Source organism: Anolis sagrei, chromosome 13, assembly GCF_037176765.1.
Source record: "Anolis sagrei isolate rAnoSag1 chromosome 13, rAnoSag1.mat, whole genome shotgun sequence".
Classification (NCBI taxonomy): Eukaryota; Metazoa; Chordata; class Lepidosauria; order Squamata; family Dactyloidae; genus Anolis; species Anolis sagrei.
The window spans coordinates 4,460,434-4,473,668 of record NC_090033.1 but is presented as its reverse complement, the minus strand read 5'-3'; the positions used below and the strand labels follow the sequence as shown (position 1 = coordinate 4,473,668).

Below are 13,235 nucleotides of genomic sequence, written 5' to 3'. Positions count from 1 at the left end.
GGTTCAATTTTATCATTGGTGGGGTTCAGAATGCTCTTTGATTGTAGGTGAACTATAAATCCCAGCAACTACAACTCCCAAATATCAAGGTCTATTTTCCCTAAGCTCCAAATTTGGGGATATTGAGTGTTCGTGCCAAGTTTGGTCCAGATCCATCATTGTTGGAGTCCACAGTGCTCTCTGGATGTAGGTGAACTACAACTCCAGAACTCAAGGTCAATGCCCACCAAACCCTTCCAGGATTTTCTATTTGTTGTGGGAGTCCTGTGTGCCAAGTTTGGTTCAATTTCATCGTTGGTGAGGTTCAGAATGTTCTTTGATTGTAGGTGAACTATAAATCCCAGCAACTACAACTCCCAAATGTCAAGGTCTGTTTTCCCCAAACTCCACCAGTGTCCACATTTGGGAAATATTGAGTATTTGTGCCAAGTTTGGTCTTGAGCTATCATTGTTTGAGTCCACAGTGCTCTCTGGGTGTAGGTGAACTACAACTCCCAAACTCAAGGTCAATGCCCACCAAACCCAGTGTTTTCTGTTGGTCATGGGAGTTCTTTGTGCCAAGTTTGGTTCAATTCCATCGCTGGTGGAGTTCAGAATGCTCTTTGACTATAGGTGAACTATAAATCCCAGCAACTACAACTCCCAAATGACAAAATCACACCCCCCCCCCCCCCCACCTCACATAAGCATTGATTAAATTTAAAAGAGTTCATGCAAATAGAAAACTCTCAACTTACTCTTAGTGTGTGCTGTGTTGCAGAAACCTCTCCCTTCTCTGCTTTGTTCAGAGGGGGAAAACTCCAGCTGGGAGTAATCTGTATTAAACAAGCTGTGTGTGTGTTTATACTTCTGAGTAGCTCAATAGTTGCAGAAGGTCATGGTGGTTTGGCTATTTGGAGCCGTAAGTGGTTCACAAGTGTAACTATGGGACAAACCATAGTTCAATTTGGTTCAATTCCACCAATGATGGAATTGAACCAAACTTGGCACACAGAACTCCCATGACCATCAGAAAATACTAGAAGGGTTTAGTGGGCATTGACCTTGAGTTTGGGAGTTGTAGTTCACCTACACCCAGAGAGCACTGTGGACTCAAATAATGATGGATCCAGGACAAAAATTGGCACAGATTCTCAATATAGCCAAATGTGAAGACTGGTGGAGTTTGGGGGAAACAGACCTTGACAATTGGGAGTTGTAGTTGCTGGGATTTCTAGTTCACCTACAATCCAAGAGCATCTTGAACTCCACCAACGATGGAATTGAACCAAACCTGGCACACAGAATTCCCATGACTAATAGAAAAGACAAGAAGGGTTTGGTGGACATTGACTTTGAGAGTTGTAGTTCACTTATATCCAGAGAGCATTCAGGACGCAAACAATGATGGATCTGGACCAAACTTGGCACTGATACTCAATACACCCAAATGTGGACTCTGGTGGAGTTAGGGGGAAAAAGACCTTGACATTTTGGAGTTGTAGTTTCTGGGATTTATAGTTCACCTACAATCCAAGAGCACCCTGAACTCCACCAATGATGGAACTGAACCAAATCTGGCACACAGAACTCCCATGACAAACAGAAAAGACTAGAAGGATTTGAGTGCACGTGTGGACCATAATGACAGATTTGAGTGCACTGACCTTGAGTTTGGGAGTTGCAGTTCACCTACATCCAGAGACCACTGTGGACTCAAACAATGATGGATCTGGACCAAACTTGGCACAAATATTCCATATGCTCAAATATGAACACAGATGGAGTTTGAGGGAAATAGAACTTGACATTTTGGAGTTGTAGTTGCTGGGATTTATAGTTCAGCTACAATCCAAGAGCATCCTGAACTCCACCAACGATGGAATTGAACCAAACCTGGCACACAGAACACCCCACGACCAACAGAAAATACTGTTTTTTTCTGACGGTCTTATGACATCCCCTTCTGACCCCCATCCTGGATGTAGGTGAACTACAACTCCAGAACTCAAGGTCAATGCCCACCAAACCCTTTCAGGATTTTGTGTTGGTCGTGGGAGTCCTGTGTACCAAGTTTGGTTCAATTTCATCATTGGTGGGGTTCAGAATGCTCTTTGATTGTAGGTGGACTATAAATCCCAGCAACTACAACTCCCAAATGACATAATCAATCCCTCCCCAACCTCACCAGTATTCAGATTTGAGTCAGGGCAGTACCAGAGAGCAATGAAAGAGCTGGCAACCTCATTTGCCCGACTTAAACATATCTCCTCCGACCGTGCACGAGGGCAGCTGCGGGACCGATTTCCACACGTTATTTTTATCCAGACATGTCTCGTCTCTGCCCGGCCTTGCCTCTCTTTGTTGTCTGCAACAGCCTGTCAACAGAAGTAGGGCTGTGACCTGAGACGCATCACAGGAAAGCGATCCTTGGAGATGGTGTGTGTGTGTGTTGTGGTTCCCGGGAGCCTTCAAAGCAATGACCGATCCCCCTTATACAGGACATTTTGGATCACTTCCTGTGCTCAATGAGTTGTGGTTTGGTCAATGATACTGATGCAGAGAAGGACCAGGAGACTCCTGTGCAAAGTGTAGTTTCCCATGAGAATGTCCTTGAAGGGTGTGGGGATGATGGTGTACTCCCTGAATTGCTACCAGAGAGTTCCCAGGATTTGGAGCTTGAAAACAACTGGGCACCCGGCCCAGCTGCAAAACTTAATGAGCAAATAGATCGAGGAAATGAGTCAAAACAGACAGGCCGAGCAGTGCCTTCGGCGTTCTGCCAGGCTCCGAGAGAAAAAGATAAGGGGATCTCAAGTAAAGCGAAACCAATTTCTGAGTGCGTGGAATAGCTTAACAAGGGAATAAAAGTTCCAAGTATGGGAAATACAGTCAGATGAAGCATCCTTTGGAATCAAGTGTAGTTCCTGTACCGTGAAAGCCTTGCCTGGAAGATCCTTGTCTAAGCATTTCCTGTTTCATGGTTTGGATTCTTGGATTGTATGAATGCCTACTCATGCCTTGGATTAATGTTTCCCGTTTTCAAACATTTTGGATCACTTCCTTTGCTCAATGAGTTGTGGTTTGGTCAATGATACTGATGCAGAGAAGGACCAGGAGACCCCTGTGCAAAGTGTAGTTTCCTGTGAGAATGTCCCTGAAGGGTGTGGGGATGATGGTGTACTCCTTGAATTGCTACCAGAGAGTTCCCAGGATTTGGGGCTTGAAAACAACTGGGCACCCGGCCCAGCTGCAAAACTTAATGAGCAAATAGATCGAGGAAATGAGTCAAAATAGACAGGCCGAGCAGTGCCTTCGGCGTTCTGCCAGGCTCCGAGAGAAAAAGATAAGGGGATCTCAAGTAAAGCGAAACCAATTTCTGAGTGCGTGGAATAGCTTAACAAGGGAATAAAAGTTCCAAGTATGGGAAATACAGTCAGATGAAGCATCCTTTGGAATCAAGTGTAGTTCGTGTACCATGAAAGCCTTGCCTGGAAGATCCTTGTCTAAGCATTTCCTGTTTCATGGTTTGGATTCTTGGATTGTATAAATGCCTACTCATGCCTTGGATTAATGTTTCCCGTTTTCAAACATTTTGGATCACTTCCTTTGCTCAATGAGTTGTGGTTTGGTCAATGATACTGATGCAGAGAAGGACCAGGAGACCCCTGTGCAAAGTGTAGTTTCCCGTGAGAATGTCCCTGAAGGGTGTGGGGATGATGGTGTACTCTCCAACAAAGTCAACATCAACACCGAAATACATCACTGCCTAAGCTCTGTGAGTGCAGCATTCTTCCGAATGAAGCAGAGTGTTTGAGGACCGGGACATCCATAGGGAAAGCTATTGTCCTCCCAACCCTGCTATATGCCTGCGAAACGTGGACTGTATACAGACGTCAACATTGAGACTGAAATACAACATCGCCTGAACTCTGCAAGTGCAGCATTCTTCCGAATGAATCAGAGAGTCTTTGAGGACCAGGACATCCGTAGGGAAAGCTATTGTCCTCCCAACCCTGCTCTATGCCTGCGAAATGTGGACTGTCTACAGACGTCAACATTGAGACTGAAATACATCGCCTGAGCTCTGCAAGTTCTGCATTCTTCCGAATGAAGCAGAGTGTTTGAGGACTGGGACATCCGTAGGGAGACCAAGCTGCTTGTCTATAAAGCTATTGTCTTCCCAACCCTGCTATGTGCCTGCAAAACGTGGACTGTATACAGACGTCAACATTGAGACTGAAATACAACATCACCTGAGCTCTGCAAGTGCAGCATTCTTCCGAATGAAGCAGAGTGTTTGAGGACCGGGACATCCGTAGGGAGACCAAGCTGCTTGTCTATAAAGCTATTGTCCTCCCAACCCTGCTATATGCCTGTGAGACGTGGACTGTCTACAGACGTCACATGCAACCTCTGGAACGATTCCATCAGTGCTGCCTCCGGAAAATCCTGCAAATCTCTTGGGAAGGCAGGAGGACAAACGTCAGCGTGCTGGAAGAAGGAAAGACCACCAGCATTGAAGCGATGCTCCTCCGCCAACAACTCCACTGGACCAGCCACGTTGTCCGGATGCCCAACCACCGTCTCCCAAAGCAGTTGCTCTACTCCGAACTCAAGAACAGAAAACGGAATGTTGGTGGACAGGAAAAGAGATTGAAAGATGGGCTCAAAGCTAAACTTAAAAACTCTGGTACAGACACTGAGAACTGGGAAGCCCTGGCCCTTGAGCGCTCCAGCTGGAGATCAGCTGTGACCAGCAATGCTGCAGAATTTGAAGAGGCACGAATGGAGGGAGATAGAGAGAAACATGCCAAGAGGAAGGCACATCAAGCCAACCCCGACCGGTACCACCATCCACCTGGAAACCAATGCCCTCACTGCGGGAGAAAATGCAGATCAAGAATAGGGCTCCACAGTCACCTACGAACCCACTGCCAGGACACCAAACTTGGAGGACCATCATCCTCGGACTATGAGGGATTGCCTAAGTAAGTAAGTACTTCCCGAATTGCTACCTAAGAGTTCCCAGGATTTGGGGCTTGAAAACAACTGGGCACCTGGCCCAGCTGCAAAACTTTATGAGCAAATAGACTAGAGGAAATTATTCAAAACAGACAGGCCGAGCAGTGCCTTCGGCGTTCTGCCAGGCTCTGGGAGAAAAAGATAAGGGATCTCAAGTAAAGCAAAACAAATTTCTGAGTGTGTGGAATAGCTTAACGAAGGGATAAAAGTTCCAAGTATGGGAAATATAGTCAGATGAAGCATTGTTTGGAATCAAATGATATTCTCGTCCTTGTATCGTGGAAGCCTTGCTTGGAAGATTCATGTCTAAGCATTTCCTGTTTCATGGTTTGGATTTTTGGATTGAATGAATGCCTACTCATGCCTTGGATTAATGTTTCCCGTTTTCCTGAATTATATTAGACTTTGTGGACTTTGTATTTACTTTGTGTTTATGGACTTTGCTGAACTTTACCCTGGACTATTTTTGCTCCTGCTTATCTTCTTACCTAATTGGATTTACCTATTTCTTTAAAGTGCTTTTTACTTGCTGCTTTTTAATTATCTTCAATAAAAGGCTTGTTTTGGTGTTTACAGTCAGAGGGCTTTTCCTGTCCTGGAGTGCAACAGTCATAATGTATACAACAACAACAACAACAACAACAAAAACAAAACAAAGTTAGAAGCTTGGCATCATACTAAATTTGCTTTGAGCAGAAGTAGCAACGAAAATAACGTTCTGGTTGGGCGTCACCACAACATGAGGAGCTGTATTAAGGGGTCGCGACATTAGGAAGGCTGAGAAACACTGTGATAGGGCAAAGGAAGGATTTGGGGGTAACACGAAAAGCCAGCAAAATGTCAGTTTAGTTTTTTTATTACATTGTTTACCAACAAGTAGGGAGAGTGCCATGTCCCCCCTCCATAGGTCCCCAAAAGGTCCCTGCTGCCACTTTCTGCAAACTTCTGGAAAGTTCAACACAGGACCCCCTCTCCTTCTGCCTCTGACACAAATACCATAAGCATAATGTCTTCACCTCCACAAATGGTCCATCAGAGATCAATGGGCTGGCATCCATGAAGTGTCCAAGTGTGTTCGGTATGCGGGAATGGGATACCCGACTTTAGCCAGGCAAGGCAGAGCACCAGAGAGATACGAGAGAGGCCGATAAGTCAAAGAGGCCACCCTCAGGTTCTAAGAGAGTTGATATGACAATCTGCTTTTGGAAGTTGAAGAAGGCAAGGTGCTGTACCCCATTTTGCTACCTTTCCTGGAGAGGTCTCCTGGTATCTACAGTGGTGAAAGGCATGGCCCATCTTTCTTGGTATTTGCAACCAAGGTCCTTTGAATACAGTGACAGCACTCTGTTCACAGAGTAATGCCAAGGAATCTTCCTCTAAGGCAGTGGTTCTCAACCTGTGGGTCCACAATTCCCCGAAATCCCAGCGAGTTTACCAGCTGTTAGGATTTCTGGGAGTTGAAGGCCAAAACATCTAGGGATCCATAGGTTGAGAACCACTGCTCTAAGGAAAACGAAATGAGAAGAACCAATCTAAACAGAACAGTGTTGTTGAAGGCTTTCACTGGGTTGTTGTGAGTTTTCTGAGCTGTCTGGCCGTCTTTCAGGAGCATTCTCTCCTGACGTTTCTCCCACATCTATGGCAGGCATCTTCAGAGGTTGTGAGAGCTCTTGGAAACTAGGCAAGTGTGGTTTATATATCTGTGAAATGTCCAGATTGGGAAAAAAAAACTCTTGTCTGTTTGAGGCAAGTGTGAATGTTGCAATTGGCCATCTTGATTAGCATTTAATGGTCTAGTAGTTTCAAGGTCTGGCTTCATACTGCCCAGGGGACAGAGGCAGCCCTAGGTAATTTTCAACAGTAAGCAAACAGTATTTTGGCGCACACCCCCCCCCCCCCCCAACCAATCACTGATATATATTTTCTGTTCGTCATGGAAGTTCTGTGTGCCATATTTGGTTCAATTCCATCATTGGAGGAGTTCAGAATGCTCTTTGATTGTAGGTGAACTATACATCCCAGTAACTACAACTCACATATGTCAAGGTCTATTTTCCCCCAAGAGCGCCTCAAGAGCGCACTTGGGCAAAATCAACTATACTGCGAATGCTTACTTTGTGTAATGGGTTGAGCCACCCCTGCCATGGGAATCCTTTGTTGGGAGGTGATTAGCTGAACCTGATGGTTTCTTGTCTGGAATTCTCTTGTTTTTTTTATTATTATTATTCTTTATTTACTGTTATGATTCCACAGATACATAAACCCAACTTACCTAGTTTCCAACAGACCTCACAACCTCTGAGGAAGCCTGCCGCAGTTGTGGGTGAAATGTCAGGAGAGAACTCTCAGCAATCCAATAAACAGAGCTGATCTTAGTGTCATACAAACCCAAGTGTCGTCACTCATCTCATTGAGTGACAAAGACGAGCATGGGGATCTTTCAACATGATCTTCCAACTGTCCAATCCTATCTAGGAGCTCCAGAATGTGGGGAAGTTACGACGTTGGACTATAATGCTAAGGATCCCTCAAATCTTCCTTTTCCCTTTTGCGACGCCAACCTAATCACACATCTTCGCACCCTGTAGCTTCCCAATGAAGTTCTGCTACTCTAGGAGTCTATGGAAGCCCACCTCAAGTCTCACGGGGTTAAGAATCATAGAATCCTTGAGTTGGAAGAGTCCTCACGGGCCATCCAGTCCAACCCCATTCTGCCAAGAAGCAGGAAAATCGCATTCAAAGCACCCCCGACAGATGGCCATCCAGCCTCTGCTTAGAAGCCTCCAAAGGAGGAGCCTCCACCACGTTCTGGGGCAGAGAGTTCCACTGTTGAACAGCTCTCACAATCAGGAAGTTCTTCCTCATGCCCATGAAATGTCTGTATGTGTTCGGTGTGCGGGAATGGGGACCCAACATTAGCCAGGCAAGGCTAGGGTTAAGGTTAGGGTTGGAAGAGACCTCGTGGGCCATGTAGTCCAACCCCATTCTGCCAAGAAGCAGGAAAATTGTATTCAAAGCACTCCTGACAGTTCTCACAGTCAGGAAGTTCTTCCCGATGTCCATGAAATGTCTGTGTGTGTTCGGTGTGCGGGAATGGGGACCCGACATTAGCTAGGTAAGGCTAGAGTTAGGGTTGGAAGAGACCTCGTGGGCCATCCAGTCCAACCCTATTCTCCCAAGAAGCAGGAAAATTGTATTCAAAGCACCCCTGACAGTTCTCACAGTCAGGAAGTTCTTCCCGATGTCCATGAAATGTCTGTGTGTGTTCGGTGTGCGGGAATGGGGACCCGACATTAGCTAGGTAAGGCTAGAGTTAGGGTTGGAAGAGACCTCGTGGGCCATCCAGTCCAACCCCATTCTACCAAGAAGCAGGAAAATTGTATTCAAAGCACCCCTGACAGTTCTCACAGTCAGGAAGTTCTTCCCGATGTCCATGAAATGTCTGTGTGTGTTCGGTGTGCGGGAATGGGGACCCGACATTAGCCAGGGAAGGCTAGAGTTAGGGTTGGAAGGGACCTTGTGGGCCATCTAGTCCAACCCCATTCTGCCAAGAAGCAGGAAAATTGTATTCAAAGCACCCCTGACAGCTCTCACAGTCAGGAAGTTCTTCCTCATGTTCAGGAGGAATCTCCTAATTTGTTTTGGAATCATGTCAAAAGAGGGAGAGAAGAGTACATACAGCATTCAGTGTTTTTCATCCTAACGGTGAGTACAAGAAGATAATAGCAAACCTAGGAAAGAAGACTAAAGGGTGAGTCCAAGGCTGGTAGATTTTGGTCCAAGGCCTTTGGGCGTCCTCCGGAGGTCCCTCTCGTGGATTCAGCCTTCTCCCCACAACCCAATCCCATAGAAAAGGTTCAAGGATGCGGCAAACGAGCCTATTTTCCTCTGGCAAACTTTCCGATCTTCCCCTCGTCGGCATCGATCCGATTCTTCTTCGTGGCCATTAGAAAACGTTTCAAGTATGAATGATGCTTAACAGCAGGAAACAAAAACAAAAAAAATATGACGACGTCCGAAAGCAAAATGGGCAGCCGGGTAGGAAGAAGCACGTTGGTTTAGTTCCTTGGTCACGTCTTGGGAGTGGAACGGAGGCTCAAAAAGAGTCCAACTGGCTTGGGTGAGATAACGCCGCAACGCCGTCGCAACCGAAAATAAACAACCCGCTCCTCCTCCCCCCCCCCAGGTCCTCTCTCTCTCTCTCCGTCGTCCTCCTCTTGGTCTCCCTGCTCTCCCCCCCTCCCTTCCCCCCACAAAAATATAAAAAGCAATAAGTTTACAAAAATAGAAAATAATTACAGCAATAGCCGGGAGGAGGAGGAGGAGGAGGAGGAAGGAAGAGAGAAGGGAACGGGGAGGAAGAGGAAGGAAGGAGAGGAGGAAGGGCTGCGGGGAGTCTTTATTTGGCCGAACACTGTAAGATGGTGGGGTTGTTTAGAGCGTCCTCCACCAAATGCAGTTCTTGGCGGTCCACGACGACGTCTCGGATGCAGCCGATGAAGCCGGTGCTGTAGGCCTTGGGCAGCTTGTGAGCCACGCTGAGCTTCTCCAGCCCGCCTGGAACGACAGAAGGGGAAACCGAGTCAGGCAGGAAGCAGGGTAAGGTCACTCATGGGGAAGGGCGAACATTAAAGTCTTTGGGTTGCTGTAAGTTTTCTGGATTAGGGACCATTTTGACTAGGGACCACTCTGACCAGGGACCACCTTGACCAGGGACCACCTTGACCAGGGAATACCTAAACCAGGGACAACTTTGACCAGGGACCACCTTGACCAGGGACCACCTTGACCAGGGACCACTTCAACCAGGGACCACTTCAACCAGCGACCACCTTGACCAGGGACCACTTAAACCAGGGACAACTTTGACCAGGGACCACTTTGTCCAGGGACCACTTGAACAGGGACTGCTTGACCAGGGACCACTTTGGCCAGGAGCCAGTGACCATTTCACCATCAACCACTTCGACCAGGGACCACTTGAAGACAAACCAATTTGACCAGGGACCACTTGAAGAGGGACCATTTTGTCTAGCGACCATTTTGGCCATGGACCACTTAAGCAGGGACTACTTTGACCAGGGACCAGTTGACCAGGGACCATTTGACCATCGACCACTTTGACCAGGGACCACTTGACCAAGGACCACTTTGACCAGGGACCACTTTGGCCAGGGACCACTTTTGTCCAGGGACAACTTTGACCAAGGACAACTTTGTCCAGGGACATTTTGACCAGGGACCACTTAAACAAGGACCACTTGACCAGGGGCCACTTTGACCGGTGACCACTTGATCAGGAACCACTTTGACCAGGGACCACTTTAACCAGGGACCGTTCTGACCAGGGACAACTTGACCAGGGACCACTTGATCAGGAACCATTTTGACAAGGGACCATTTTGACCAGGGACCACTTGACCAGGGACAACTTGACCAGGGATCACTTGACCAGGGACAACTTGACCAGGGACCACTTGATGAGGAACCACTTTGACCAGGGACCACTTCATCAGGAACCACTTTGACCAGGTACAACTTGATCAGGAACCACTTTGACCAGGTACAACTTGATCAGGAACCACTTTGACAAGGGACCACTTGACCAGGGACCACTTGATGAGAGTCCACTTTGACTAGTGACCACTCTCCAACATTACTACATTGGGGTGGCAGTTCTATGGCTGCCTATTTGGTGGCCATTGGTATAGGGAGGATGCAACTCACCTAGCCAAAGGGCTCCGTCTGTGTCCAGCTGTGTTGCCCCCAGAGGGGACGAGCCTGTGATGGGGGCCTCATTGCCAACTTGGAGGGACCCCTCTCGATGCACCCTGCAGGACGGGAAAAGGGCAAGCAGTCATGAAAAGGTTTGGAGTTCTCACCAAAGATGTCCACCTTCTACAAGACAATGCACCAGTTCCAGTGCATCAGGAGAAGCCATCTCATCAATCCGACCCTGCATGAACACATTTCATTGATTATTATAAATAGCTCGTGCTTTTAGGAGCTGAAACTTTAGAGAGAGACGAACTTCAAACCCGGAGCATTTGCCTTCCATCTTCTGCTGAAAGCGTTCCTCTTGAAGCAAGAGAAAGGGCCTTCTCAGCAGTGGTCGCTTCGCTTCCGAACACCGTCTTTGTCTCCTCGGCACCTCTGGGTGACAAGCAAACGCTTCTCGATTGTCACAAGCTTTTGAAAGCTGCTCTTTTCAGCCTGCGTTTTAAGCGCCGCTGCCTTGCTCTTGGGAACCTTCAGATCCGCGTTGGCTGATAAGACGTCTCTTCTCATGCTTTTATATCCGTAACATTGCTGGCCGTTTGAAAAGTAGGATGGCATTTTTGTTCTGTGTGTAATTTTAAATAGCTTCTGGGAGGAAAAAGTAACTTACTTAGGCGATCTCTCGTAACCTGAGGACAATGGTCCTCTAAGTGTAGTTACCAGAGACCACTTGACCAGGGACCACTTTGACCAGGGACCACTTTGACCAGGGACCACTTTGACCAGGGACCACTTTGACCAGGGACCACTTTGACCAGGGACCACTTTGACCAGGGACCACTTTGACCAGGAACCATTTTGACTAGGGACCACTTTGACCAGGGACCACTTTGACCAGGGACCACTTTGACCAGGGACCATTTTGACCAGGGACCAATTTGACCAGGGACCACTTCAAACAGGGACCACTTTGACTAGGGACCATCCTGGCCACAGTTGGTTGACGCATCTTCCTCTCGCCACGTTTCTCCCTTTCACCCTCTATTCATGCCTCTTCAAATTCTGCAGCACTAATGGTCACAGCTGACCTCTAGTTAGAACACTCGAGGGCCAGGGCTTCCCGGTTCTTGGTTTCTATTCTACAGTTTGGCTTTAAGCTCATGTTTCAATCTATTTCCCTGTCCACCAACATTACGTTTTCCGTTTGGAGTAGAGCAACTGCTTTGGGAGGTGGTGATCGGGCATTCGGACAACGTGGCCAGTTCAGCGGAGTTGATGGTGTCAGTGCTGGTGGTCTTTGCTTCTTCTTCCAGCATGCTGATATTTGCCCGCCTGTCTTCCCAAGAGATTTGCAGGATTTTTCAGAGGCAACGCTGATGGAATTGTTCCAGTAGTTGAGTGTGATGTCTATAGACAGTCCATGTTTCGCAGTCATATAGCAGGGTTGGGAGGACAATCTATATATATAAAAATGCTCCTGTCGTCGTGAGTACCTTAAAAGCAGAAGAACGACTGCACCCGTCTTCCCCAAACTCCACTGTGTTCAAATTTGGGCATATTGAGTTTTCTTCCCAATTTTGGTCCAGATTCATCTTTGTTTTGGTTCACAGTGCTCTCCAGATGTAAGTGGACTTCTATTATTATTATTATTATTATTATTATTATTATTATTATTAAGCTGAGACTGGCTATCTGTCGGGAGTGGTTAGATTGTGCTTCTCCGATTTGCCAAAAGGGGCTAGACTGGATGATCCTTGGAGGTCTCTTCCTATCCAAGGATTCTATTATTATTATTATTATTATTATTATTATTATTATTATTATTATGCTGAGGCTGAATGGCCATCTCTCAGGAGTGGTTAGATTGTGCTTCTCCCATTTGCCTGCAGGGGCTGGACTGGATGGCCCTTGGAGGTCTCTTCCTACCCTAGGATTCCATCATCATCATCATCATCATCATCATCATCATCATCATCATCAAGTTGAGGCTGGCCATCTGTTAGGAGTGGTTAGATTGTGCTTTTCCCATTTGCCTGAAGGGGCTGGACTGGATGGCCCTTGGAGGTCTCTTCCTACCTTAGGATTCCATCATCATCATCATCATCATCATCATCAAGTTGAGGCTGGCCATCTGTTAGGAGTGGTTAGATTGTGCTTTTCCCATTTGCCTGAAGGGGCTGGACTGGATGGCCCTTGGAGGTCTCTTCCTACCTTAGGATTCCATCATCATCATCATCATCATCATCATCAAGTTGAGGCTGGCCATCTGTTAGGAGTGGTTAGATTGTGCTTTTCCCATTTGCCTGAAGGGGCTGGACTGGATGGCCCTTGGAGGTCTCTTCCTACCCTAGGATTCCATCATCATCATCATCATCAAGTTGAGGCTGGCTATCTGTTAGGAGTGGTTAGATTGTGCTTTTCCCATTTGCCTGAAGGGGCTGGACTGGATGGCCCTTGGAGGTCTCTTCCTACCCTCCCATTCTATTATTGTGATCAAGCAGAGGCTGAATGGC

At 47.1% G+C, this 13,235-nt stretch overlaps 1 protein-coding gene across 9 annotated transcripts in view; it reads right to left on the bottom strand.

The window, feature by feature from the left end:
• Positions 1 to 5,842: 5,842 nt before the first annotated feature.
• AGRN (agrin) overlaps positions 5,843 to 13,235 on the bottom strand; it is a 363,672-nt gene continuing 356,279 nt past the window's right edge. For all 9 annotated transcript variants that reach the window (XM_067472994.1, XM_067472998.1, XM_067472999.1 and 6 more), the window contains 2 exons: positions 10,732 to 10,835; positions 5,843 to 9,561 (listed from right to left, as the gene is read on the bottom strand). In XM_067472994.1, coding sequence (XP_067329095.1) covers positions 9,404 to 9,561; positions 10,732 to 10,835 — 262 coding nt within the window. In that variant the 3' untranslated portion in view covers positions 5,843 to 9,403. The remainder of the gene's footprint in view (positions 9,562 to 10,731; positions 10,836 to 13,235) is intronic.